Genomic DNA, 26,999 nt, shown 5'->3' with positions numbered 1-26,999 from the left:
CATTAGGGAGAGATATTCCTTAATCGCTTCTCATATCCTCTTATACGTGCCATTTATGAATGCAGACAGAATCATTTAAAGGGGAAGTAGAGCTGATGGATTCTGATAGGGCAGACAATTCTACGACGCCTAATGAAGTTGTCATCATCCTTTATTTATATGGAGATCATAGGCGCCCACAGCAATGGGAAAGGGGCAGTTTCCCCCGTAAACAGGGCAAGTGCCCCAGGTCCCCATAATGGTCTTTGAGGCTGATGGCATTGACGCTCATGATAAATTAGCAGTAAGGTAAAGTTGCCCCATGAGGAAACTTAGGAAAAACAAAGAGACAAGTGTTTTTTCCCACAGTGAATTTATATAATTGCCAGTGGTAAAGCATTTTCAGGAGATTTATTGGGCACAACTTTGTCTCTCTACTCTGAGCCTCAGGCTGGTCACATGATGAGGTGAAATCTGCTTGTGTGTGTGGCCAGTATTTCTCCAGCCCGGCTAGTAACATACCAGCCAGAGCCACTATCACTAGGGCTGCCACCTGTCCTGTTTTGACTGGGTCAAAAACACCTGCCCTGGTTTCCCCAATTTGGAAACCCAGACAGGACTCTGAGATTGATGTGGTGATTGACCAATTTCCGATCACCGTGTCATAGTCCCACCCCCACAATGCCATAGCCATGCTCACGTGATGTCACTGTCCAGCAGGGTTGCCAGGTTGGCGGTTTTCCCGCCAAATTGGGCTACTAATATAAAGCCCAGGCGGGTTTTTCAAAGTATAAACCCACCAAGGTACAGTTTTGGGTTATGGAGCCTTGGTGGGTTTGTAGTTTAGAAACTAGCCAAATTTTTTCCCCTAGTGTGCCTGTTCCACTGCATGCTGGGTAATGTAGTTTGTATCTAACAATTAGCCTACAGCTAAGATTAATATAAAACAGCCCTATTGGGTTTATTTAATGGTTAAATGATTCCCTTTTCTCTGTAATAATAAAACAGTACCTGTACTTGATCCCAACTAAGATATAATTACCCCTTATTGGGGGCAGAACAGCCCTATTGGGTTTATTTCATGGTTAAATGATTCCCTTTTCTCTGTAATAATAAAACAGTACCTGTACTTGATCCCAACTAAGATATAATTACCCCTTATTGGGGCAGAACAGCCCTATTGGGATCAAGTACAGGTACTGTTTTATTATTACAGAGAAAAGGGAATCATTTAACCATTAAATAAACCCAATAGGGCTGTTCTGCCCCAATAAGGGGTAATTATATCTTAGTTGGGATCAAGTACAGGTACTGTTTTATTATTACAGAGAAAAGGGAATCATTTAACCATTAAATAAACCCAATAGGGCTGTTCTGCCCCAATAAGGGGTAATTATATCTTAGTTGGGATCAAGTACAGGTACTGTTTTATTATTACAGAGAAAGGGGAATCATTTAACCATTAAATAAACCCAATAGGACTGTTCTGCCCCCAATAAGGGGTAATTATATCTTAGTTGGGATCAAGTACAGGTACTGTTTTATTATTACAGAGAAAAGGGAATCATTTAACCATGAAATAAACCCAATAGGGCTGTTCTGCCCCCAATAAGGGGTAATTATATCTTAGTTGGGATCAAGTACAGGTACTGTTTTATTATTACAGAGAAAAGGGAATCATTTAACCATGAAATAAACCCAATAGGGCTGTTCTGCCCCAATAAGGGGTAATTATATCTTAGTTGGGATCAAGTACAGGTACTGTTTTATTATTACAGAGAAAGGGGAATCATTTAACCATGAAATAAACCCAATAGGGCTGTTCTGCCCCAATAAGGGGTAATTATATCTTAGTTGGGATCAAGTACAGGTACTGTTTTATTATTACAGAGAAAAGGGAATCATTTAACCATGAAATAAACCCAATAGGGCTGTTCTGCCCCCAATAAGGGGTAATTATATCTTAGTTGGGATCAAGTACAGGTACTGTTTTATTATTACAGAGAAAAGGGAATCATTTAACCATTAAATAAACCCAATAGGGCTGTTCTGCCCCAATAAGGGGTAATTATATCTTAGTTGGGATCAAGTACAGGTACTGTTTTATTATTACAGAGAAAAGGGAATCATTTAACCATGAAATAAACCCAATAGGGCTGTTCTGCCCCCAATAAGGGGTAATTATATCTTAGTTGGGATCAAGTACAGGTACTGTTTTATTATTACAGAGTGTTGGGAATCAGCAAAGTAGAAGTTGGGGTGCTACTGGGGGCATCTATAGGGGTACAGTCCTTCTCTGCTACAGAAAAGCCCAAAACACAAGTGCTATTTGTAGTCAAATGTTTTTGTTACCCTTTACTTCCCCTTTAACCCTGCGATGCTGGGGCTGATGAATATGAGCCGGTAGGAGCCCGGCTTTGCTCTGGGTGTTTGGATATTGGGGGAGAGAAGAATGCGGCTGTGCTGTGATTGGCTCGGGCCGCTGTTTGGCCAGTGAATGTGGTTTCTTGAGATTGTGCGTCCCACGGAATAACATGGAATTATCGCTGCTCCGTACATACCTCTCCGGTTACTCGCCACTTTGCTGCTTATTCACATTGCTTATCTGATGCTGGGGAATGATGGGGGGCACGTCACTGTGTATTTTATGGCTGCTGCTCAGTTCCATGTCTCGCTCCTGTGGTTTCTATCTGTCGGCGCTGTGGGACTAATTGCCAGCTATTCCTATTACTCAGCCTGTTTGTGCCTTCCCCACCTTTGGGGCTCATTCCCATTGTTCCTGCCCAGCAAATACCCTATTGTTCTACTGCGCCGGGGGGCTGATTGCGGCCTGGCAGCTTGGTGCCCATCCCATTATCCCCCACATGTACCCCCTTCAGCGCGTTCCAAATTAGTGTCCCCAGGAAGTGTTCCCAATTAGCAGCAGCCGTGAGTCTGGCCCCTCGCTGTTACTCCGGGTTTTGCCTCATTTTAAGTAAATTTGCGGCTAATTTGCGAGCAGGGGGGGTTTTATAAGTTACGGAAAAGTCTGTTTGTTAAAGGGCTTGTTCCTCTGAGCGCCGCTTTGTTCTCTTTCCTTTCCAACCGCTTTTCATGTATTTTTGTGCACATTAGAAACACATGAAAATGTCCCAGATGCTATTCTGTGGCATTAACCCCTTTGTTACTAGAGGTGCCAGGGACTATGCTCTTGGGGCAAATTAATAAAGGGCAAGTTATGTTCTGCACTCTGAATATATATTTTTATGGAGCCATGTTGCCTTATATTTTTGGTATCTCTCTGTACAGGCTATGGGCAAACTTAGGGGGCTGTTCCTGCTGAATTGTGCTTAGTACAGGGGAATCCCTATGTGCCATAGTTTTATGGTATCTCTCTGTACAGGCTATGGGCAAACTTAGGGGGCTGTTCCTGCTGAATTGTGCTTAGTACAGGGGAATCCCTATGCTGCTATAGTTTTGAGTGCAAGTGAAATTAAATCAACAGAAAAATATTAGAGATTCTCTAATCTGACAAAAGGGGAAATAACAAAATAGTATTAATGGCCCTATTGGCAATGGGGTACAAAGTATCAGTAGTCAGGCTGTATTTGTGTTAGTACAGGTATGGGATCCCTTATCCCATTATCCAGAAAGCTCCGAATTACGGAAAGCCCATATCCCATAGACTCCATTTTAATCAAATAATTCAGAATTTTAAAATTGATTTCATTTTTCTCTGTAATAATAAAACAGTACCTGTACTTGATCCCAACTAAGATATAATTACCCCTTATTGGGGCAGAACAGCCCTATTGGGTTTATTTCATGGTTAAATGATTCCCTTTTCTCTGTAATAATAAAACAGTACCTGTACTTGATCCCAACTAAGATATAATTACCCCTTATTGGGGCAGAACAGCCCTATTGGGTTTATTTCATGGTTAAATGATTCCCTTTTCTCTGTAATAATAAAACAGTACCTGTACTTGATCCCAACTAAGATATAATTACCCCTTATTGGGGGCAGAACAGCCCTATTGGGTTTATTTCATGGTTAAATGATTCCCTTTTCTCTGTAATAATAAAACAGTACCTGTACTTGATTGTATGGTAGACGTATGGTATGGAGATCCAAATTACAGAAAAACGCCTTATCTGGAATACCCTTGGTCCCGAGCATTCTGGATAACGGGTCCTATACATGTATTGTGCACTTGGGCCCAGTGTCTGTGTAACCATTGTTCTGTGTGGGGCTATACCCAAAGGCAATTTTATTCCTAATTTGGCTAAAATGCTTATTTATGACACATTTCTCATCCCCCTACAGACTGGAGGAACAAGTGCGGGGATTCCTTGAAGACCGAGACCCAGAAAGCAGCCTGGATATGGGGGCCGACATGCGCAAGATTCAGTACTGCTTTGCCTTCATAAAGGTAACTTATTCTCTGCTGTTCAGAGAAGTCTAATAGGGAATAATGTACCCCCTACTGTAAATGATAAGGATATTAGCAGTCACTGAGGGGTTCTGCGCCCCCCATATAAAGGCACAAGGCTGCAGGCTGAGTTATACAGGGAACTCTGAGTATCACTCATGTATTATAATAGTTACTGTACCCCCTACTGTAAATGATAAGGATATTAGCAGTCACTGAGGGGTTCTGTGCCCATATAAAGGCACAAGGCTGCAGGCTGAGTTATACAGGGAACTCTGAGTATCACTCATGTATTATAAGGGATACTGTACCCCCTACTGTAAATGATAAGGATATTAGCAGTCACTGAGGGGTTCTGTGCCCCCCATATAAAGGCACAAGGCTGCAGGCTGAGTTATACAGGGAACTCTGATCACATCTTAAAATCCATATGGACACTGAGTGCTTTCACCAAAACTTTATCCTTATTATACAGAAGCTTCTGCATGGAAAGAAGGAAGAGGAGAGCAGAGCTTCATCTCCAGTGAATGCGGCTGAGAGACCCAGCAGTTCTGCCCCACGACCCGAGGAGATCAAGAAGCTCCGAGACATTCTGCAGCAGAGAGACAATGAAATAAGTATCCTTAATGTGCAGTGGGATAAACCTGAGCCAGACATGTACCCCCAGGTTTATAGATGTAGGGATTCTCTCAGTGTCTAGTTTTGATGCTGAGAATCCCTGCCATAAAGTAAGTCAAGGTTGCTGTGTTTTTGCCAGGAAGGAAATACTTGTTACATGGATGCACCAGCCTGTCACCCCTAAGTCTGATATCTGGGTACTATAGTGGGAGTGTGATGCTGGCGAGCAGACGGGGGTGCAAGGTATTAGAATGAGAAAAGTCAAACACTGCTGGGAATTTTTATATAGTGAATAAAGTGCCCCCTATTGTAAAATATAGGGATATTATAAGTCCCCGAGGAGTTCCTTATAATATATAGTGAATAAAGTACCCCCTATTGTAACATATAGGGATATTATAAGCCCCCAAGGGGTTCCTTATATATAGTGAATAAAGTACCCCCTATTGTAACATATAGGGATATTATAAGTCCCAGAGGAGTTCCTTATAATATATAGTGAATGAAGTGCCCCCTATTGTAACATATAGGGATATTTTAAGTCCCAGAGGAGTTCCTTATAATATATAGTGAATAAAGTACCCCCTATTGTAAAATATAGGGATATTATAAGCCCCCGCGGTGTTCCTTATAATATATAGTGAATGAAGTGCCCCCTATTGTAACATATAGGGATATTATAAGCCCCCGAGGGGTTCCTTATAATATATAGTGAATTAAGTGCCCCCTATTGTAACATATAGGGATATTATAAGCCCCCGAGGAGTTCCTTATAATATATAGTGAATAAAGTATCCCCTATTGTAACATATAGGGATATTATAAGCCCCCGAGGAGTTCCTTATAATATATAGTGAATAAAGTGCCCCCTATTGTAACATATAGGGATATTATAAGCCCCCGAGGGGTTCCTTATAATATATAGTGAATTAAGTGCCCCCTATTGTAACATATAGGGATATTATAAGCCCCCGAGGAGTTCCTTATAATATATAGTGAATAAAGTGCCCCCTATTGTAAAATATAGGGATATTATAAGTCACCAAGGAGTTCCATGACCATATAAAAGCACGAGTCCTTCAGCCTTGTGCTTTTATATGGTAATGGAACTCTGAGGTGACTTCTAATATCCTCATATTTTACATCAGGGTATACTTAATTTATTATATGGTTTAGTGAGTCGTGACAGAAATTACATCACTAAGCTCTGATTATAACTGATGACATCACTAAGCACCGTTTATAAGGATATAATTTACAGTTTGGTCCCATAGGGAAATGATCAAACTGTATTTTATATGGTGATACTGATCCGTTCTTATAACTACTCTATATGGCATCTTGCCTAACTTCCCCATAGCCACCCAAGATCGTTGGTGATTAAAGAGGTGGTTTAACGTTTAGTATGTTATAGGATGGCTTGTTCTTAGCAAGTTTTCAATTTGTCTTAATTTTTTCATTTACAAATGGGGGTCATAGTACAGTATGGGGGTACAGCTTATTGTATATATGTATGTATATCTTTATTTATAAAGCGCTACTTATGTACGCAGCGCTGTACAGTAGAATGCCCAGAACATTCCTTCTCTGTATATTTGTATTTATACATATGGGTAGGGGGTGCCATAGTGTTTCCCTTAGACAGTACAGTATGGGGGTACAGCTTATTGTGTGCCCAGAACATTCCTTCTCTGTATATTTGTATATATACATATGGGTAGGGGGTGCCAAAGTGTTTCCCTTAGACAGTACAGTATGGGGGTACAGCTTATTGTGTGCCCAGAACATTCCTTCTGTGTATATTTGTATTTATACATATGGGTAGGGGGTGCCATAGTGTTTCCCTTAGACAGTACAGTATGAGGGTACAGCTTATTGTGTGCCCAGAACATTCCCTCTCTGTATATTTGTATTTATACATATGGGTAGGGGGTGCCATAGTGTTTCCCTTAGACAGTACAGTATGGGGGTACAGCTTATTGTGTGCCCAGAACATTCCTTCTCTGTACATTTGTATTTATAAATATGGGAAGGGGGTGCCATAATGTTTCCTTTAGACAGTACAGTATGGGGGTACAGCTTATTGTGTGCCCAGAACATTCCCTCTCTGTATATTTGTATTTATACATATGGGTAGGGGGTGCCATAGTGTTTCCCTTAGACAGTACAGTATGGGGGTACAGCTTATTGTGTGCCCAGAACATTCCCTCTCTGTATATTTGTATTTATACATATGGGTAGGGGTGCCATAGTGTTTCCCTTAGACAGTACAGTATGGGGGTACAGCTTATTGTGTGCCCAGAACATTCCCTCTCTGTATATTTGTATTTATACATATGGGTAGGGGGTGCCATAGTGTTTCCCTTAGACAGTACAGTATGGGGGTACAGCTTATTGTGTGCCCAGAACATTCCCTCTCTGTATATTTGTATTTATACATATGGGTAGGAGGTGCCATAGTGTTTCCCTTAGACAGTACAGTATGGGGGTACAGCTTATTGTGTGCCCAGAACATTCCTTCTCTGTATATTTGTATTTATACATATGGGTAGGAGGTGCCATAGTGTTTCTCCTATGCATGGCTCTCAGATATCCTGGTTAGCATGCTGAAGAAGGAGAAGAAGAAGACTCAAGACGCAATGTTTGAAATGGCGCCTTCTAGGCTTAATGCCCCCACGCGACACTCAGACAGCTCAGCGCAGTCCGGCAGTTTGGACCAAAGTCCCAAGTCGTCTGTATCTGCGGCTGTGGAAGATCAGATGGGATCTCAGGAATGGAGGTCACATTCTTTTCCCAGGAAAACAGGTGCGTAACGTACGGAGTCAGAACTAAAACAACATGACTTATGAGTACTTCTCCCCCTCTATCCTGAACATCAGAGCACCTATAAAGCCAAATGTGCTTCAGAGACATCACATCCCAATGTCTGGCCGACATTCCCTTCCAAAACTGCGATTGTACCGTCCCTGGAAAGGAGCCTCAGCCAAAGAGCTGTGAGTGAGACACGCACGCTCCTTCCAGATGCAGGGGGCTCCCCATTATGTGGGGGATACGCAGGCTGATAGAGATGGGCAGCACCCTACATCTGGGTGTAAGGTTATTCCCAGCACTGGCACTGCCCCCTCATGAAAAAATTGAGTTTAACCGGATGTTAGTTTCCATAAATTCTCTTTATCTTTCCGAAACAGGAATTCCACCAGCAGCCATTTTAGGAGCATTGGCGCTCATTCTTTAAAAATAATAATAGGTTTATGTTTCACTAGAAACTGGGTGAAATAGAAAACAATGAGGGGATTAACGTCCCTGAAAATGAGTGAAACAGAAAACTATGGGGGGGATTAACTTCTCCTTGAAACTGGGTGAAACAGAAACCAGTGAGGGGATTAACTTCTCCTTGAAACTGGGTGAAACAGAAAACAGTGAGGGGATTAACTTCTTCTTGAAACTGGGTGAAACAGAAACCAGTGAGGGGAATAACTTCTCCTTGAAACTGGGTGAAACAGAAAACAGTGAGGGGAACAACTTATCCTTGAAACTGGGTGAAACAGAAACCAGTGAGGGGAATAACTTCTCCTTGAAACTGGGTGAAACAGAAACCAGTGAGGGGAATAACTTCTCCTTGAAACTGGGTGAAACAGAAACCAGTGAGGGGAATAACTTCTCCTTGAAACTGGGTGAAACAGAAAACAGTGAGGGGAATAACTTCTCCTTGAAACTGGGTGAAACAGAAAACAGTGAGGGGATTAACTTCTTCTTGAAACTGGGTGAAACAGAAACCAGTGAGGGGAATAACTTCTCCTTGAAACTGGGTGAAACAGAAACCAGTGAGGGGAATAACTTCTCCTTGAAACTGGGTGAAACAGAAACCAGTGAGGGGAATAACTTCTCCTTGAAACTGGGTGAAACAGAAAACAGTGAGGGGATTAACTTCTTCTTGAAACTGGGTGAAACAGAAACCAGTGAGGGGAATAACTTCTCCTTGAAACTGGGTGAAACAGAAAACAGTGAGGGGAATAAAATCTCCTTGGGGGGCAGATGAGTTTAAAGGGTACATTCGTGCCAGTTGGGTGGGCGGCACACAGTGTTGTAATCCATTCCGCTTCTGTAGCCATTACTGGAGCCCTCTTGTAGCCGTGCCCATACACCATCTTTACTGGTGGCCCCAGCCTCAGCCAGTTTGTTAACTGGGTTTGGGTGACTGGGAGAAAATAAGCTCTGTATAAACAAACACCTCTATTCCCTAAGCTGCAAGCTCTGTCAGGCTTTGAGATAAGGAGCAACTCATTATAAAGAGGCCTTATCTGTAGATGGTTAAAATATTCGCCCCTTCCCCAAGCCGCAACATCTGTCAGGCTTTGAGATAAGGAGCAGCTTATTATAAAGAGGCCTTACTACGTGCTCCTCCTCAAACAGTGACTCTGGAAAGTGGTTTCAATCCCTATAGATATATATAAAAGGCACAAATGATGTTCGGCACAGTCCCTACTCACTGGCCTGTATAGCAGAGACATATTTAGGCAGAAGATGTTTCTATTGGCTCTGCCTCGGTACGTGATGCGGCTCCGCTGGCTCTGCACATTGCTCGGAACCTGAGCAGCACCTGAATGTCCTGTAAGGCAGAACGCAGAGAAATTGATGGCTCCCTGAGGGGCTTATGTAGCGCGTTTGGCCCCGCGCACACTCGCCCAGAGCCAGGGATTTTTTATTTTTATTTTTGGTATTTTCTTTTTTTAAGCTTCGGTGTCTGTTTCTGTTTTATTGGAATAATGAAAAGCGCTGCTTGTTCAACGTGGAAGTTAACAAAAAGGCCATATTGTTCTCTTTAAAATAGCAGCGGCCTGAGCTTTTTCCCTTAATGTGACTTGTATGTGTGTTCCAAATCATCACCTGGAACCATTCAGCGCTCCGAAAATCCCCCATGACTCACTGCATCCTTTAACCCTTCGTGGTGCCGGCTCCCGGCTGCCTGCTGGGGAGAGGGAAGGATACACTGAGCAAGAATAGACCATAATAATCATAATAATAATGAATAAACCTGGCCCTGCCCACTCCCTAAATGGCCTATTCTAAGCAACTTTTCAATTGGTCTTCATTATGTATTTGTTATAGTGTTTGAATTATTTGCCTTCTTCTTCTGACTCTTTGCAGCTTTCAAATGGGGGTCACTGACCCCGGCAGCCAAACCCTATTGCTCTGTGATCCTCCATTTTATTGTTATTGTTACTTTTTATTCCTTTACATTGCTATTCAGCCCCTCTCCTATTCATATATCAGTCCCTCATTCAAACCACACCCTGGTTGCTAAGGTAATATGGACCCTAGCAACCAGATAGCTGTTATAACTCCAAACTGAAGAGCTGCTGATCAATTATTGAAATAATTAAAGAACAACAAATAATAAAAAATGAAGACCAATTGCAAATTGTCTTGGAATATCACCCATAGAAACCCATGGTTTATTTCTTTGAATGAAAGGGATGGGAAATCAGTAGGGAAAGGCCGGGGGGGGGGGGTGGGGGGCTGGAAAGGCCACTGGGCATCACTGTCACCGCTTCTAATACTGAAAAGCCTCCCATTGGATGGACAGGTGGAGCTTGGTGCTACAGGTGGATATAGGTGCTGCCCCCTGGTGTCTAAATTGGTACCTGCTTATGTCCGACCCAATGGGCTCTCTGTAGGGCTCTTTGGGGCCCCAGCAAAATGGATTAGGAAACCAAATTAATTTGGCGCTCATACATAATCTGACCATTTGATATGGATTTGATTAAACAAAAGCCTAGCAAATAAAAAGGAAATCAAAGTTAATTAAATGACCATATTTTCAAAAATATATGTAAAACATAGGATCAGAGGGAGCTGTTAGTCGTTAGGCCACAAACTGTTAATGAGTAGCGCTGAGCTGATTGGTCTATTCCCAGTAACATATTGTTGGGTATCTTGGTGCCAGGAGGGAACTGGGCAAAGCCCTTCTGTATCCGAACCTGATTTGCTTCTTATTATAAAAGTCTTAGCAGCTTTCATTGCTTGGCTCCCTCATTCTATTGTGTGTAACTAATGCTTCCAGTCCGCTCTGTTTGGCCGCTTGATTTATAGCTTGGGCGCAGTTAGTAATTGGTCAGATATTGACATGATTCCTCCTTCTTGTGAGCCAGATGCTTTCATTCGATCAGCTAAATGGTCCAGTTACTGGTAATGTTACTGTGTCTTTACTGGTAAGGGAGTCAGGTTATGGGGTTCCCTACCAAGAGAGGGGGAATGAGTGATTCATTGGAGGTGGGGAGGAAAGGGGATCTCACCATCAGCATAGGAAGGGGTTCCTTAATGTAAGGGCAGTCAGGTTATGGGATTCCCTACCAAGAGAGGGGGAATGAGTGATTCATTGGGGGTGGGGAGGAAAGGGGATCTCACCATCAGCATAGGAAGGGGTTCCTTACTGTAAGGGCAGTCAGGTTATGGGGTTCCTTACCAAGAGAGGGGGAATGAGTGATTCATTGGGTTGGGGAGGGAAGGGGATCTCACCATCAGCATAGGAAGGGGTTCCTTAATGTAAGGGCAGTCAGGTTATGGGATTCCCTACCAAGAGAGGGGGAATGAGTGATACATTGGGGGTGGGGAGGGAAGGGGATCTCACCATCAGCATAGGAAGGGGTTCCTTACTGTAAGGGCAGTCAGGTTATGGGATTCCCTACCAAGAGAGGGGGAATGAGTGATACATTGGGGGTGGGGAGGAAAGGAGATCTCACCATCAGCATAGGAAGGGGCTCCTTACTGTAAGGGCAGTCAGGTTATGGGATTCCTGACCAAGAGAGGGGGAATGAGTGATACATTGGGGGTGGGGGGAAAGGGGATCTAACCATCAGCATAGGAAGGGGTTCCTTACTGTAAGGGCAGTCAGGTTATGGGGTTCCCTACCAAGAGAGGGGGAATGAGTGATACATTGGGGGTGGGGGGAAAGGGGATCTAACCATCAGCATAGGAAGGGGTTCCTTACTGTAAGGGCAGTCAGGTTATGGGATTCCCTACCAAGAGAGGGGGAATGAGTGATTTATTGGGGGTGGGGAGGAAAGGGGATCTCACCATCAGCATAGGAAGGGGTTCCTTACTGTAAGGGCAGTCAGGTTCATAGAGACAGAGGAGACAGGCCAGTTGGAGTGTAAGATGCGCTGATGTGCGATGGAAATAAAGTAAAGGGAAAGGAATGATTGGGAACGTGCCGCGCTGCTATGAAACCAATGTATATTTAATATAATCCCTCTCCTGGACACACGCCTCCCTAAGGAAACACCCGCCTCATTGTGGTTTATGGCGCAATCACTGAGGGCGCAGGAGGTGCCAATGCACTGGCAGAAAGCTCCGGTCAGGGTGGGGCCCTCCGGTCACTCTATGGTTTTAAAACCTTAATGGAAGGGGCTGCCCCCAGTGCCAAATGTGCCGCGATGAAGGGAATATTTATTTTAAATAACTCCCCAATTTGCAGTTGGTCTTAATTTTTTATTATTTGTAATTTTTAAGTAATTTCACTTTTTGTTCAGCAGCTCTCTAGTTTGGTGTTTCAGCAGCTGTCTGGTTGCTAGGGTCCAAATTACCTTAGCAACCAAAGAGAGGTTTGAATGAGAGACTAATATATGAATAGGGGAGGGGCTGAATAGAAAGAAAAGAAATACAAAGTAACAATAACAATAAAACTGGAGCCTCACAGAGCAATAGGGTTTGGCTGCCGGGGTCAGTGATCCCCATTTGAAAGCTGCAAAGAGAAGAAGAACGGAAATAATTCAAAAACTATAAGAAATAAATAATGAAGACCAATTAAAAAGTTGCTTAGAATTAACCCTTCTATAACATAATAAAAGTGATCTTAAACCACGTCTTTAAGCTTGTTCCATTTCCGACCCATGCCAGAGGAAATAAGGAGCAATGTAAAATAACCCAAATGTGCTGGGAGTGGATCAGTTACCCCAGGAGGGGCAATTATTTTTATTTATTTGTTACTTTTTTAACAATGTTGCAAAGGTCAGTCCCCTAGCGAGTCAGGTCTGTCAGGCTGCTGCCTTGTTTTACATTGTTTCAGGGGTCAGTCTCCCCCAGCGAGTCAGGTCTGTCAGGCTGCTGCCTTGTGTTACAGTGTTTCAGGGGTCAGTCTCCCCCAGCGAGTCAGGTCTGTCAGGCTGCTGCCTTGTGTTACAGTGTTTCAGGGGTCAGTCTCCCCCAGCGAGTCAGGTCTGTCAGGCTGCTGCCTTGTGTTACACTGTTTCAGGGGTCAGTCTCCCCCAGCGAGTCAGGTCTGTCAGGCTGCTGCCTTGTGTTACAGTGTTTCAGGGGTCAGTCTCCCCCAGCGAGTCAGGTCTGTCAGGCTGCTGCCTTGTGTTACACTGTTTCAGGGGTCAGTCTCCCCCAGCGAGTCAGGTCTGTCAGGCTGCTGCCTTGTTTTACATTGTTTCAGGGGTCAGTCTCCCCCAGCGAGTCAGGTCTGTCAGGCTGCTGCCTTGTGTTACAGTGTTTCAGGGGTCAGTCTCCCCCAGCGAGTCAGGTCTGTCAGGCTGCTGCCTTGTGTTACAGTGTTTCAGGGGTCAGTCTCCCCCAGCGAGTCAGGTCTGTCAGGCTGCTGCCTTGTGTTACATTGTTTCAGGGGTCAGTCTCCCCCAGCGGGTCAGGTCTGTCGGGCTGCTGCCTTGTGTTACACTGTTTCAGGGGTCAGTCTCCCCCAGCGAGTCAGGTCTGTCAGGCTGCTGCCTTGTGTTACACTGTTTCAGGGGTCAGTCTCCCCTAGCGAGTCAGGTCTGTCAGGCTGCTGCCTTGTGTTACAGTGTTTCAGGGGTCAGTCTCCCCCAGCGAGTCAGGTTTGTCAGGCTGCTGCCTTGTGTTACATTGTTTCAGGGGTCAGTCTCCCCCAGCGAGTCAGGTCTGTCGGGCTGCTGCCTTGTGTTACAGTGTTTCAGGGGTCAGTCTCCCCCAGCGAGTCAGGTCTGTCGGGCTGCTGCCTTGTGTTACACTGTTTCAGGGGTCAGTCTCCCCCAGCGAGTCAGGTCTGTCGGGCTGCTGCCTTGTGTTACACTGTTTCAGGGGTCGGTCTCCCCCAGCGAGTCAGGTCTGTCAGGCTGCTGCCTTGTGTTACACTGTTTCAGGGGTCAGTCACCCCCAGCGAGTCAGGTCTGTCAGGCTGCTGCCTTGTGTTACACTGTTTCAGGGGTCAGTCTCCCCCAGCGAGTCAGGTCTGTCCGGCTGCTGCCTTGTGTTTCAGGGGTCGGTCTCCCCCAGCGAGTCAGGTCTGTCAGGCTGCTGCCTTGTGTTACACTGTTTCAGGGGTCAGTCTCCCCCAGCGAGTCAGGTCTGTCAGGCTGCTGCCTTGTGTTACACTGTTTCAGGGGTCAGTCTCCCCCAGCGAGTCAGGTCTGTCAGGCTGCTGCCTTGTGTTACAGTGTTTCAGGGGTCAGTCTCCTCCAGCGAGTCAGGTCTGTCCGGCTGCTGCCTTGTGTTTCAGGGGTCGGTCTCCCCCAGCGAGTCAGGTCTGTCAGGCTGCTGCCTTGTGTTACACTGTTTCAGGGGTCAGTCTCCCCCAGCGAGTCAGGTCTGTCCGGCTGCTGCCTTGTGTTTCAGGGGTCGGTCTCCCCCAGCGAGTCAGGTCTGTCAGGCTGCTGCCTTGTGTTACACTGTTTCAGGGGTCAGTCTCCCCCAGCGAGTCAGGTCTGTCAGGCTGCTGCCTTGTGTTACACTGTTTCAGGGGTCAGTCTCCCCCAGCGAGTCAGGTCTGTCAGGCTGCTGCCTTGTGTTACACTGTTTCAGGGGTCAGTCTCCCCCAGCGAGTCAGGTCTGTCAGGCTGCTGCCTTGTGTTACATTGTTTCAGGAGTTGGTCTCCCCCAGCGAGTCAGGTCTGTCAGGCTGCTGCCTTGTGTTACAGTGTTTCAGGGGTCAGTCTCCCCCAGCGAGTCAGGTCTGTCAGGCTGCTGCCTTGTGTTACAGTGTTTCAGGGGTCGGTCTCCCCCAGCGAGTCAGGTCTGTCAGGCTGCTGCCTTGTGTTACATTGTTTCAGGGGTCAGTCTCCCCCAGCGGGTCAGGTCTGTCGGGCTGCTGCCTTGTGTTACACTGTTTCAGGGGTCAGTCTCCCCCAGCGAGTCAGGTCTGTCAGGCTGCTGCCTTGTGTTACACTGTTTCAGGGGTCAGTCTCCCCTAGCGAGTCAGGTCTGTCAGGCTGCTGCCTTGTGTTACAGTGTTTCAGGGGTCAGTCTCCCCCAGCGAGTCAGGTTTGTCAGGCTGCTGCCTTGTGTTACATTGTTTCAGGGGTCAGTCTCCCCCAGCGAGTCAGGTCTGTCGGGCTGCTGCCTTGTGTTACAGTGTTTCAGGGGTCAGTCTCCCCCAGCGAGTCAGGTCTGTCGGGCTGCTGCCTTGTGTTACACTGTTTCAGGGGTCGGTCTCCCCCAGCGAGTCAGGTCTGTCAGGCTGCTGCCTTGTGTTACACTGTTTCAGGGGTCAGTCACCCCCAGCGAGTCAGGTCTGTCAGGCTGCTGCCTTGTGTTACACTGTTTCAGGGGTCAGTCTCCCCCAGCGAGTCAGGTCTGTCCGGCTGCTGCCTTGTGTTTCAGGGGTCGGTCTCCCCCAGCGAGTCAGGTCTGTCAGGCTGCTGCCTTGTGTTACACTGTTTCAGGGGTCAGTCTCCCCCAGCGAGTCAGGTCTGTCAGGCTGCTGCCTTGTGTTACACTGTTTCAGGGGTCAGTCTCCCCCAGCGAGTCAGGTCTGTCAGGCTGCTGCCTTGTGTTACAGTGTTTCAGGGGTCAGTCTCCTCCAGCGAGTCAGGTCTGTCCGGCTGCTGCCTTGTGTTTCAGGGGTCGGTCTCCCCCAGCGAGTCAGGTCTGTCAGGCTGCTGCCTTGTGTTACACTGTTTCAGGGGTCAGTCTCCCCCAGCGAGTCAGGTCTGTCCGGCTGCTGCCTTGTGTTTCAGGGGTCGGTCTCCCCCAGCGAGTCAGGTCTGTCAGGCTGCTGCCTTGTGTTACACTGTTTCAGGGGTCAGTCTCCCCCAGCGAGTCAGGTCTGTCAGGCTGCTGCCTTGTGTTACACTGTTTCAGGGGTCAGTCTCCCCCAGCGAGTCAGGTCTGTCAGGCTGCTGCCTTGTGTTACACTGTTTCAGGGGTCAGTCTCCCCCAGCGAGTCAGGTCTGTCAGGCTGCTGCCTTGTGTTACATTGTTTCAGGAGTTGGTCTCCCCCAGCGAGTCAGGTCTGTCAGGCTGCTGCCTTGTGTTACAGTGTTTCATGAGTCAGAACCCCCAGTGAGTATTTTTGCTAATAAGATATGTAGGTAAAATACATTCTGATGCCACAAAGGATGTTGGGAGTTGTTTCCCCCAGTGTCCCACAGATAAGGGGTCCCCCCTCACACCAGGGCTGTTCCGGGGGAAAGGAGACCCTGCTTCTCAGGTTCAGGCTATTCGGTTGCTATTTATTTCAGCCCTATACAAGATGTACCTGGCAGGGTGACACTGAGCAGATTTCCTGGTTCCCCCGTGCCAGGGCAGTGCCGCTCCGCTGTTATTCCATACGAGCAGTGACGGGGGCAAAACATCCTCGTGTGTTTCCCTTGGAAGCCTCCTGTAGGTCCTTTAAGGTAATGGCCCGGTGCCAGGGCCAAAACTACTCTCTCAGCCGCCCCGGACCAATTTACTCACCGAGCGCCTGTGTTTCTCTTTCCTAATAACTCCCTGCACTTGTCCTGCCCCGATATCATCCGCTCAGGATACGGCTCCAGTGCTTTATATACTGGATATATAGATATATATGGCCGGCTGGGGCAAGGCAAGCTGAGGGTATTTTGCAATGCCCTTTCTTGTATAATGTCCATCCTTGAAAAGTGTCCCCCTAGTATAGTGCCCTTTTTTGTATAGTGCCCTTTCTTGTATAGTGTCCCCCTAGTATACTGTCCTTCCTTGTATAGTGTCCCCCAATTATAGTGTCCATTCTTATATACTGTCCTTCCTTGTATAGTGTCCCCCAAGTATAGTGTCCATTCTTATATACTGTCCTTCCTTGTATAGTGTCCCCCAAGTATAGTGTCCATTCTTATATACTGTCCTTCCTTGTATAGTGTCCCCCAAGTATAGAGTCCATTCTTATATACTGTCCTTCCTTGTATAGTGTCCCCCTAGTATACTGTTCTTCCTTGTATAGTGTCCCCCAAGTATAGAGTCCATTCTTATATACTGTCCTTCCTTGTATAGTGTCCCCCTAGTATACTGTCCTTCCTTGTATAGTGTCCCCCAAGTATAGTGTCCATTCTTATATACTGTCCTTCCTTGTATAGTGTCCCCCAAGTATAGAGTCCATTCTTATATACTGTCCTTCTTTGTATAGTGTCCCCCTAGTATACTGTCCTTCCTTGTATAGTGTCCCCCAATTATAGTGCCCCCCTAGTATAGTGTCCCCCTAGTATACTGTCCTTCCTTGTATAGTGTCCCCCAAGTATAGAGTCCATTCTTATATACTGTCCTTCCTTGTATAGTGTCCCCTTAGTATACTGTCCTTCCTTGTATAGTGTCCCCCTAGTAAACTGTCCTTCCTTGTATAATGTCCCCCTAGTATACTGTCCTTCCTTGTATAGTGTCCCCCAAGTATACTGTCCTTCCTTGTATAATGTCCCCCTAGTATACTGTCCTTCCTTGTATATTGTCCCCCAAGTATAGAGTCCATTCTTATATACTGTCCTTCCTTGTATAGTGTCTGCCCTTATATAGTGTAACTCCCAGCACCTTGTGGCGCTATTGGATGCTTCTCAGTGATTTGCCACGCCCCCCAAGCTTAGCTCCTCCCCCAGCAGCCCACTGAGCATGTGCAGTGCCACTGCCGGATGAACTGAGAGGCCTGAATATAAAACACTGCATTTCTAGCCATATTTATTATTTAGGCTTTAGTTCTCCTTTAAAGATTGTGGTTTAGAGGCCGAAGCCTAACGTTCTGTGACTGGGCTGTATAATGGCTGATTGTATTTCCCAGCAGGAGAGGAAATGTCTCTCGGACGGCAAGAAGCATTTGAAATCTTCAAAAGGGATTATCCCGACCGAGTCACCATTGAGGATAACAAGAGGCTCCTGAAGCAGAGGTACAGTGTTCTGCCCCCTACAGGGTGAACCCGGCATTGCATTATCCCACGTGCATTGGTTCTGGAGGGAGTATTGGGGCGGGACTAGGACCATGGGTATTAGGGAAATGGGTGTAAGCTGGGGGCAACTAGAAAAGCATCTTATTGGCTAAACTGGTAGTGTAATGGTTTATGCCTACAACAGGGGGTGCCAGGCACATAGCTCTTCTCCTACCCCTAGTCCAGTACCTAGAGTCCTACCCCTAGTCCAGTACCTAGAGTCCTACCCCTAGTCCAGTACCTAGAGTCCTACCCCTAGTCCAGTACCTAGAGTCCTACCCCTAGTCCAGTACCTAGAGTCCTACCCCTAGTCCAGTACCTAGAGTCCTACCCCTAGTCCAGTACCTAGAGTCCTACCCCTAGTCCAGTACCTAGAGTCCTACCCCTAGTCCAGTACCTAGAGTCCTACCCTTAGTCCAGTACCTAGAGTCCTACCCCTAGTCCAGTACCTAGAGTCCTACCCCTAGTCCAGTACCTAGAGTCCTACCCCTAGTCCAGTACCTAGAGTCCTACCCCTAGTCCAGTACCTAGAGTCCTACCCCTAGTCCAGTACCTAGAGTCCTACCCCTAGTCCAGTACCTAGAGTCCTACCCCTAGTCCAGTACCTAGAGTCCTACCCCTAGTCCAGTACCTAGAGTCCTACCCCTAGTCCAGTACCTAGAGTCCTACCCCTAGTCCAGTACCTAGAGTCCTACCCCTAGTCCAGTACCTAGAGTCCTACCCCTAGTCCAGTACCTAGAGTCCTACCCCTAGTCCAGTACCCAGAGTCCTACGCCTAGTCCAGTACCCAGAGTCCTACCCCTAGTCCAGTACCCAGAGTCCTACCCCTAGTCCAGTACCCAGAGTCCTACCCCTAGTCAGTACCAGGCTACCCTGTCAGTAGAGTCCTACCCCTTGTCCAGTACCTAGAGTCCTACCCCTAGTCCAGTACCTAGAGTCCTACCCCTAGTCCAGTACCTAGAGTCCTACCCCTAGTCCAGTACCTAGAGTCCTACCCCTAGTCCAGTACCTAGAGTCCTACCCCTAGTCCAGTACCTAGAGTCCTACCCCTAGTCCAGTACCTAGAGTCCTACCCCTAGTCCAGTACCTAGAGTCCTACCCCTAGCAGGGCCGGATTTCTACTTGGGGCGCCCCAAGGCCGCCCCCATTCGGCGCCCCCCCACCCCCGCCGCGTAAACGCGAATGCGCATGCGCCTAACTTGCGCATGCGCGAACAACCTCTATCGCTAATGCGCATGCGCAAGCGCCTAACTTAGAACTCCCATACGGAGCAGTGGGGAGATGTCCCCATTGCTCCGTATGGGAGCAAAATGTTAACATTTGCTTGCGGCGGGGCGGCATGCCGCCCCTGTGTATTTGCCGCCCTAGGCCCGGGCCTTTGTGGCCTCGCCACAAATCCGGGCCTGACCCCTAGTCCAGTACCTAGAGTCCTACCCCTTGTCCAGTACCTAGAGTCCTATGCCTAGTCCAGTACCCAGAGTCCTACCCCTAGTCCAGTACCTAGAGTCCTACCCCTAGTCCAGTACCTAGAGTCCTACCCCTAGTCCAGTACCTAGAGTCCTACCCCTAGTCCAGTACCTAGAGTCCTACCCCTAGTCCAGTACCTAGAGTCCTACCCCTAGTCCAGTACCTAGAGTCCTACCCCTAGTCCAGTACCTAGAGTCCTACCCATAGTCCAGTACCTAGATTCCTACCCCTAGTCCAGTACCTAGAGTCCTACCCCTAGTCCAGTACCTAGAGTCCTACCCCTAGTCCAGTACCTAGAGTCCTACCCCTAGTCCAGTACCTAGAGTCCTACCCCTAGTCCAGTACCTAGAGTCCTGTGCATTATCCATAAGTCACCCATTCGTCACTCCCCTTCTCCCTGGTCGTCACCATGTATTAAAGTTTTTTATTCAAACAAATTCTCCTTATATATATAATTGTTTGCCCAATACTGCTTTCTGCTTTTAATAGCAATTATATATATTTAAATCCTGCAACTCAAAAACCATTGCAAATATGCTATGAACAATTCGCTTAGAATTATGGTGTCTTTTAAAGGCAAAAAAATTATATTTTTTGCTTTAATAAATAAGCGAGCATTCAACATGTGAGTTTATTTGATTTAGAAAAACAAGTTCACAAACTTGAAAATTGGTAATTAATCCCATTAAAGTTTAAAAGCAACACTGCCATGTAAATAATGAATTGCTTTATGTAATATCCCTTTAATAGAGAACGAACAGAACATAATGACAGCCCTAAGATGCCCCCGGCCCGTATCCCAGCACCCACTATACAAACATACACTCAGCAAGAAAGGAAGCCATTTTGCTCAGGGCAGGGAGTTGCACTCATTCCCCTAGGGGGGTTTATAATGAGGGACAGAGGGTTCTGCTGACTTGTGGTACTCGGAGTAAAATGATTGGGCAGCGACCCAGAAATGTTCTCGTTGCTTAGTCAGACCTTTCTAGGCAACATGAGTCCCTCCGGGGAAGCCACACTGCTCCTCTGAGACGGACTGGCCAAACAGAACCAAGGCCACACTGACCGGGCTGCTAATGAGTCAGGGCTTTTGTACTGGGCAGACTCTATCTATAGCCCATTAAATGTGTATGTAATGAAAATGCAACACTGCTTGTGGGTTTATTTAAACCCCGTTAGGGTATCAGATTTGAATATTTAATTGCTGACTTCGACAATGAGGGGGCATTAGAGTGGGAGTAATGGTTCAAGCAAGGTGGCAAGTTCTGATCAGTAGAGGGCGCTCCGTATTGGGAAATCCTAAGTCTAATTGTATATGGGCTTATTCATTTCCAGCCTGGCCCCTTGGCTGGAGCTGAACCAATGGCTCCTGTAGGGACACACAAACTAAGCAGCTCCCGGGGGCCCCCTTGCCATTGCCGGAATTGAGCCAAAGTGAACCAATGGCTCCTGTAGGGACACACAAACTAAGCAGCTCCCGGGGGGCCCCCTTGCCATTGCCGGCATTGAGCCAAAGTGAACCAATGGCTCCTGTAGGGACACACAAACTAAGCAGCTCCCGGAGGGCCCCCTTGCCATTGCCGGCATTGAGCCAAAGTGAACCAATGGCTCCTATAGGGACACACAAACTAAGCAGCTCCCGGGGGGGCCCCCTTGCCATTGCCGGCATTGAGCCAAAGTGAACCAATGGCTCTTGTAGGGACAAACAAACTAAGCAGCTCCCGGGAGGCCCCCTTGCTGGCATTGAGCCAAAGTGGACCAATGGCTCCTGTAGGGACACAAACTAAACAGCTCCCGGGGGGGCCCCTTACCATTGAGCCAAAATGAACCAATGGCTCCTGTAGGGACACACAAACTAAACAGCTCCCGGGGGGCCCCCTTACCATTGAGCCAAAGTGAACCAATGGCTCCTGTAGGGACACACAAACTAAGCAGCTCCCGGGGGCCCCCTTGCCATTGCCGGCATTGAGCCAAAGTGACCCACTGGCTCCTGTAGGGACACAAACTAAACAGCTCCCGGGGGGGCCCCTTACCATTGAGCCAAAATGAACCAATGGCTCCTGTAGGGACACACAAACTAAACAGCTCCCGGGGGGCCCCCTTACCATTGAGCCAAAGTGAACCAATGGCTCCTGTAGGGACACACAACTAAGCAGCTCCCGGGGGGCCCCGTTGCCATTGAGCCAAAGTGAACCAATGGCTCCCGTAGGGACACACAACTAAGCAGCTCCCGGGGGGCCCCGTTGCCATTGAGCCAAAGTGACCCACTGGCTCCTGTAGGGACACACAACTAAGCAGCTCCCGGGGGGCCCCGTTGCCATTGAGCCAAAGTGAACCAATGGCTCCCGTAGGGACACACAACTAAGCAGCTCCCGGGGGGCCCCGTTGCCATTGAGCCAAAGTGACCCACTGGCTCCTGTAGGGACACACAACTAAGCAGCTCCCGGGGGGCCCCGTTGCCATTGAGCCAAAGTGACCCACTGGGTAATGTCGGCTCTGCTGTGTTGTTTCAGGAAAGGGGGTTAAAACAGTTAAATGAATGTTTAGAGTAAAGCCTCAGTATTTATTTTTAAGTTTTAATATGAAAAAGAAATAAATCAAGTAACCGGCTTTGTGAGTCACGTTCCAACAGCAACAGCTTGAGGCAGCGGCGTCTCCCACGTCCCCCCATTTACTTCCATTTGCCTCATTATATTTCTATCTGATGCATCTCTGGCAACTGGGAACGGTCCCATCAGTTACACTGTATGAGGATATGGCCTCTTCCAAGTGAATTGCACTAAAATCTATTATGGATATTGGGAAATGTGAAACCCACACTCAAGATTTAAATGTTTAACTATTAATAAAAGACTTTTGAAATGCGGGTATTAATTATCCCTTATAATACATGAGTATAATACAGCCTTGTGCCTTTATATGGGCACAGAACCCCTCAGTGACTGCTAATATCCTTATCATTTACAGTAGGGGGTACATTATCCCTTATAATACATGAGTGATACTCAGAGTTCCCTGTATAACTCAGCCTGCAGCCTTGTGCCTTTATATGGGCACAGAACCCCTCAGTGACTGCTAATATCCTTATCATTTACAGTAGGGGGTACATTATCCCTTATAATACATGAGTGATACTCAGAGTTCCCTGTATAACTCAGCCTGCAGCCTTGTGCCTTTATATGGGGGGCACAGAACCCCTCAGTGACTGCTAATATCCTTATAATTTACAGTAGGGGGTACATTATAACATATAATACATGAGTGATACTCAGAGTTCCCTGTATAACTCAGCCTGCAGCCTTGTGCCTTTATATGGGCACAGAACCCCTCAGTGACTGCTAATATCCTTATCATTTACAGTAGGGGGTACATTATCCCTTATAATACATGAGTGATACTCAGAGTTCCCTGTATAACTCAGCCTGCAGCCTTGTGCCTTTATATGGGCACAGAACCCCTCAGTGACTGCTAATATCCTTATCATTTACAGTAGGGGGTACATTATCCCTTATAATACATGAGTGATACTCAGAGTTCCCTGTATAACTCAGCCTGCAGCCTTGTGCCTTTATATGGGGGGCACAGAACCCCTCAGTGACTGCTAATATCCTTATCATTTACAGTAGGGGGTACATTATCCCTTATAATACATGAGTGATACTCAGAGTTCCCTGTATAACTCAGCCTGCAGCCTTGTGCCTTTATATGGGCACAGAACCCCTCAGTGACTGCTAATATCCTTATCATTTACAGTAGGGGGTACAGTATCCCTTATAATACATGAGTGATACTCAGAGTTCCCTGTATAACTCAGCCTGCAGCCTTGTGCCGTTGTTGAATATTCAGTATATTAAAACCCTATACATTAACCCCTTGAGTACCAGCAGTAATCTCTGTGCTTTCTTTGCATTAGGTTTGCTGAAGCAAAGTCTCTGGGAGAAGAAGTGAATAAAGTGAGAAGCAGAATAAGTAAGTGCTTTTATTATACTAATTAATCCAAGCTCCTTATGATCAGATACAATGTTAATTAGTAACATGACAATCTATCTATTAAAGCGGAAGTAAACCCTGACACTTTCCGCGACTAATCTGTTCCCCCATAGCCATGTCCAGAACTACAGAGCTGCATTACAACATTGCTCCCCCACCCTGAGCTGTGCCCCTTCTGTTCCCAGCCGCCATCTTGGTGATCGGTAACCAGAATATGCACACTGGCACCCAACCTGGGATATTGGGGTACAAGGTTGTATTGGCCCCAATAGGGCACTGGATAAAAACCTTGTGGGCTCTGGTCCTGTTGGGCCCCTTTCCACTGGGCATGTTGGTTGGTGGGCCGGATTTGCTGTCATCAGTGGGGGGGCAGAGTAGCGCAGGGGGCGTGTCCTTGATTCGCATAAAGAAGGTATTTAGACCCTTAAATCTCCACCTTTATTTTGTCTCATTATCACCACTTTTGCTGCTTTTCTGCTAAACTTGCCCAGTACTCGGCCGTTATTACTCCCCCCCGGGGGGGCGCTTCTAGCAGCAGGGTCCCAAATGCGTCACGCCTGTGTGTGCGAGGATTTGAAAGGGATCAGGCAGACGGGACTTCTAAGGCAAGTTAATAAGTAAGTCACCAAATTCATTACTTACACAAAGGGAAATGATTATTTAAGTAAAGCTGCGAGTGTTTGCCTCCCCCCCCGATGAAAGGAAAAATGGCTTCCCATTGAGCCAGCTGGCCCCGGCGCACTTTGCTCAACAGATGCTGATAGCAGTGATTAAATGTGCTGACATTGTTTATGCTTCACTTTCTCAATTAGATCCCTATAAATTATACATCTCCCTCAATGATGTCTGTGTCTCCGCCCCCACTTATAGATCTGCCACATATACCCCGGGGGGTTTTCCTTTTTGTTGATTAACTGTAAATTTGGCTACCGACCCTTCTACAGCGGTGACAGAAGTGAGTCCAGATCGGTCCCGGCCAATGCTGGAATGTGGCAGCTGGGCTCAGGCACATAGAGGTTGCTTTTGGCGCAATGGTACAGGCTGTGTGTTACTATAGGCCTCTCCTGCAGGGTTGGACTGTGGGGTGCAGGGCCCCTAAATCTGTATGTTGATGGGACACTGTCATGCAATGCAGTCACCAAATGTATCTGATATTTGTGTTTGTGTTATGGGAGTTCTTAAAGGGACCCTGCCATGATATTTATGGGGCGCTGTTTATCTCTAAATGACCCTGTTACACAGCAAATAATTCCCTCTGCCATTTAACCTCTTATTCTTGAACCAACAAATATATTTGTAGCTGTAATATTGGTGTGTAGGCGCCATCTCAGTGCATTGTGCCTGAGTCTGAGCTTTCAGCCAGCGCTACCCATTAGAACTGCTTTCAGCTAACCTATTGTTTCTCCTACTCCCATGTAACTGGAGGAGTCCCAAGCCGGACTTGGATTTCTTACTATTGAGTGCTATTCTGATACCTACTGGGAGCTGCTATCTTGCTCCCTTCCCATTGTTCTGCTGATCGGCTGCTGGGGGTGAGGGGGGGGGATATCACTCCAACTTGCAACGCAGCAGTAAAGTGTGCCTGAGTCTGAGCTTTCAGAAGGAGCCGGCGCTACACATTAGAACTGCTTTCAGCTAACCTATTGTTTCTCCTCCCATGTAACTGGAGGAGTCCCAAGCCGGACTTGGATTTTTTACTATTGTGTGCCATTCTCATATCTACCACTAGGTGGGGTTTGGGAGCATTTTTAGCAATTCAGATGTCAAGGAGCTGTTAACTTGTTACCTTCCCATTGTTCTGCTGATTGGCTGCTGGTGGGGAAAGGGAGGGGGGGGGGGGATATTACTCCAACTTGCAGAGCAAGTCATACAGCTGAGGGCACCTGGGAAACTAAGACTAGTGCAGAGCAGTACATTGCCCTAGTGATGAGCATTACATTGCCCTAGTGCAGAGCAGTACATTGCCCTAGTGCGGAGCGGTACGTTGCCCTAGTGCGGAGCGGTACGTTGCCCTAGTGCGGAGCGGTACGTTGCCCTAGTGCGGAGCGGTACGTTGCCCTAGTGCGGAGCGGTACGTTGCCCTAGTGCGGAGCGGTACGTTGCCCTAGTGCGGAGCGGTACGTTGCCCTAGTGCGGAGCGGTACGTTGCCCTAGTGCGGAGCGGTACGTTGCCCTAGTGCGGAGCGGTACGTTGCCCTAGTGCGGAGCGGTACGTTGCCCTAGTGCGGAGCGGTACGTTGCCCTAGTGCGGAGCGGTACGTTGCCCTAGTGCGGAGCGGTACGTTGCCCTAGTGCGGAGCGGTACGTTGCCCTAGTGCGGAGCGGTACGTTGCCCTAGTGCGGAGCGGTACACTGCACTAGACGTTGCCCTACAACTACTCAGAGCCTCTGACAGTGGGGCTTGTGTTCCCGTAAGACTAATAATAGTATTGTTCATTAGAAGACATATTACTGCGGCCAAAAAGGGTAGTTGGTTGTACTTTCGGAAACCGGTTTATTAGCTCCTGTAAGGGTGCCCAGCGAGCCCATAAGCCTCAAGGCATCACATATACTTTTTTTTTTCCAGTTTTGCATTTGTCTAACAAGGCACAACCCTTTGTCTTTATTCCCAATTATCACAATTACTTACATAGCTGAAGCTTGGCAGGCAGCGAGTATAATGGAGTGTCATAAGGGAAACGTTAAGTCAAACCAGCTGTCGCGGCCGAGGCAGAAATGTTTTGTTGAAGTGAAAACAATACCGACCTCTCTGCAAAATTCCCTTCTGTTTGCGTTAGAATAACCCGCGTTATGGGGCGCTCCATTGGCTGGCTTTAAAGGGGAAATTATGTCACTCAGCCCCCAGATTTCTCTGTGATTGCGTTTCATTTCCGCAGGCAACTCTTCATGTTATTTTCTGAGAGAGGAGCCGAGATACCGAGCCCCAAGGCCTCTGGGGTTGTGCCGAATGTTTATATATCGGGCTGCATAATCCTGCAACTATAACTTGTGGCGACGTATTCCAATATAACTATGGTTGCACACAGTGCAGGATATGGTTCAGGATTCAGCAGGATTGGGATTGGCCAAATCTATGATTCTGGCCGGCCAAATCCGAAAATAGTGGCATCCCTAGATGTAACAGCTTCATGTTCCCCAATCTTTATAATATTTTACTGTATATACTCGAGTATAATCCAAATATAAGTCGAGGTACCTAAGAAAACTGGAAAAACTTATTGACTCGAGTATAAGCCTAGGGTGGGAAATGCAGCAGCTACTGCTAAGTTTCAATAATCAAAATAAATACCAATAAAATTACATTAATTGAGGCATCAGTGGGGTATATGGTTTTCAAAACAGTAAATTAGCTCTGTAAGTGGAGAAGAGGGTCAACAAAAACAATATGGTATCAACAATGATACCTTAAGAG

At 47.0% G+C, this 26,999-nt stretch overlaps 1 protein-coding gene across 2 annotated transcripts in view; it reads left to right on the top strand.

Annotated features, from left to right (window-relative positions):
- Nucleotides 1-26,999, top strand: part of kif6 (kinesin family member 6) — a 99,432-nt gene that overhangs the window by 35,573 nt on the left and 36,860 nt on the right. Inside the window, exons 11-15 of one of the 2 annotated variants that reach the window (XM_031901479.1) lie at nt 4,286-4,391; nt 4,870-5,008; nt 7,599-7,814; nt 17,989-18,091; nt 23,511-23,566. In XM_031901479.1, coding sequence (XP_031757339.1) covers nt 4,286-4,391; nt 4,870-5,008; nt 7,599-7,814; nt 17,989-18,091; nt 23,511-23,566 — 620 coding nt within the window. Of the gene's footprint in view, nt 1-4,285; nt 4,392-4,866; nt 5,009-7,598; nt 7,815-17,988; nt 18,092-23,510; nt 23,567-26,999 lie in introns of both variants that reach the window. The other variant, NM_001113011.1, reaches the window with a different exon arrangement.

Source organism: Xenopus tropicalis, chromosome 5 (assembly GCF_000004195.4).
Source record: "Xenopus tropicalis strain Nigerian chromosome 5, UCB_Xtro_10.0, whole genome shotgun sequence".
NCBI classification, from domain to species: domain Eukaryota; kingdom Metazoa; phylum Chordata; class Amphibia; order Anura; family Pipidae; genus Xenopus; species Xenopus tropicalis.
This window is presented reverse-complemented; position numbering and strand designations above follow the sequence as displayed.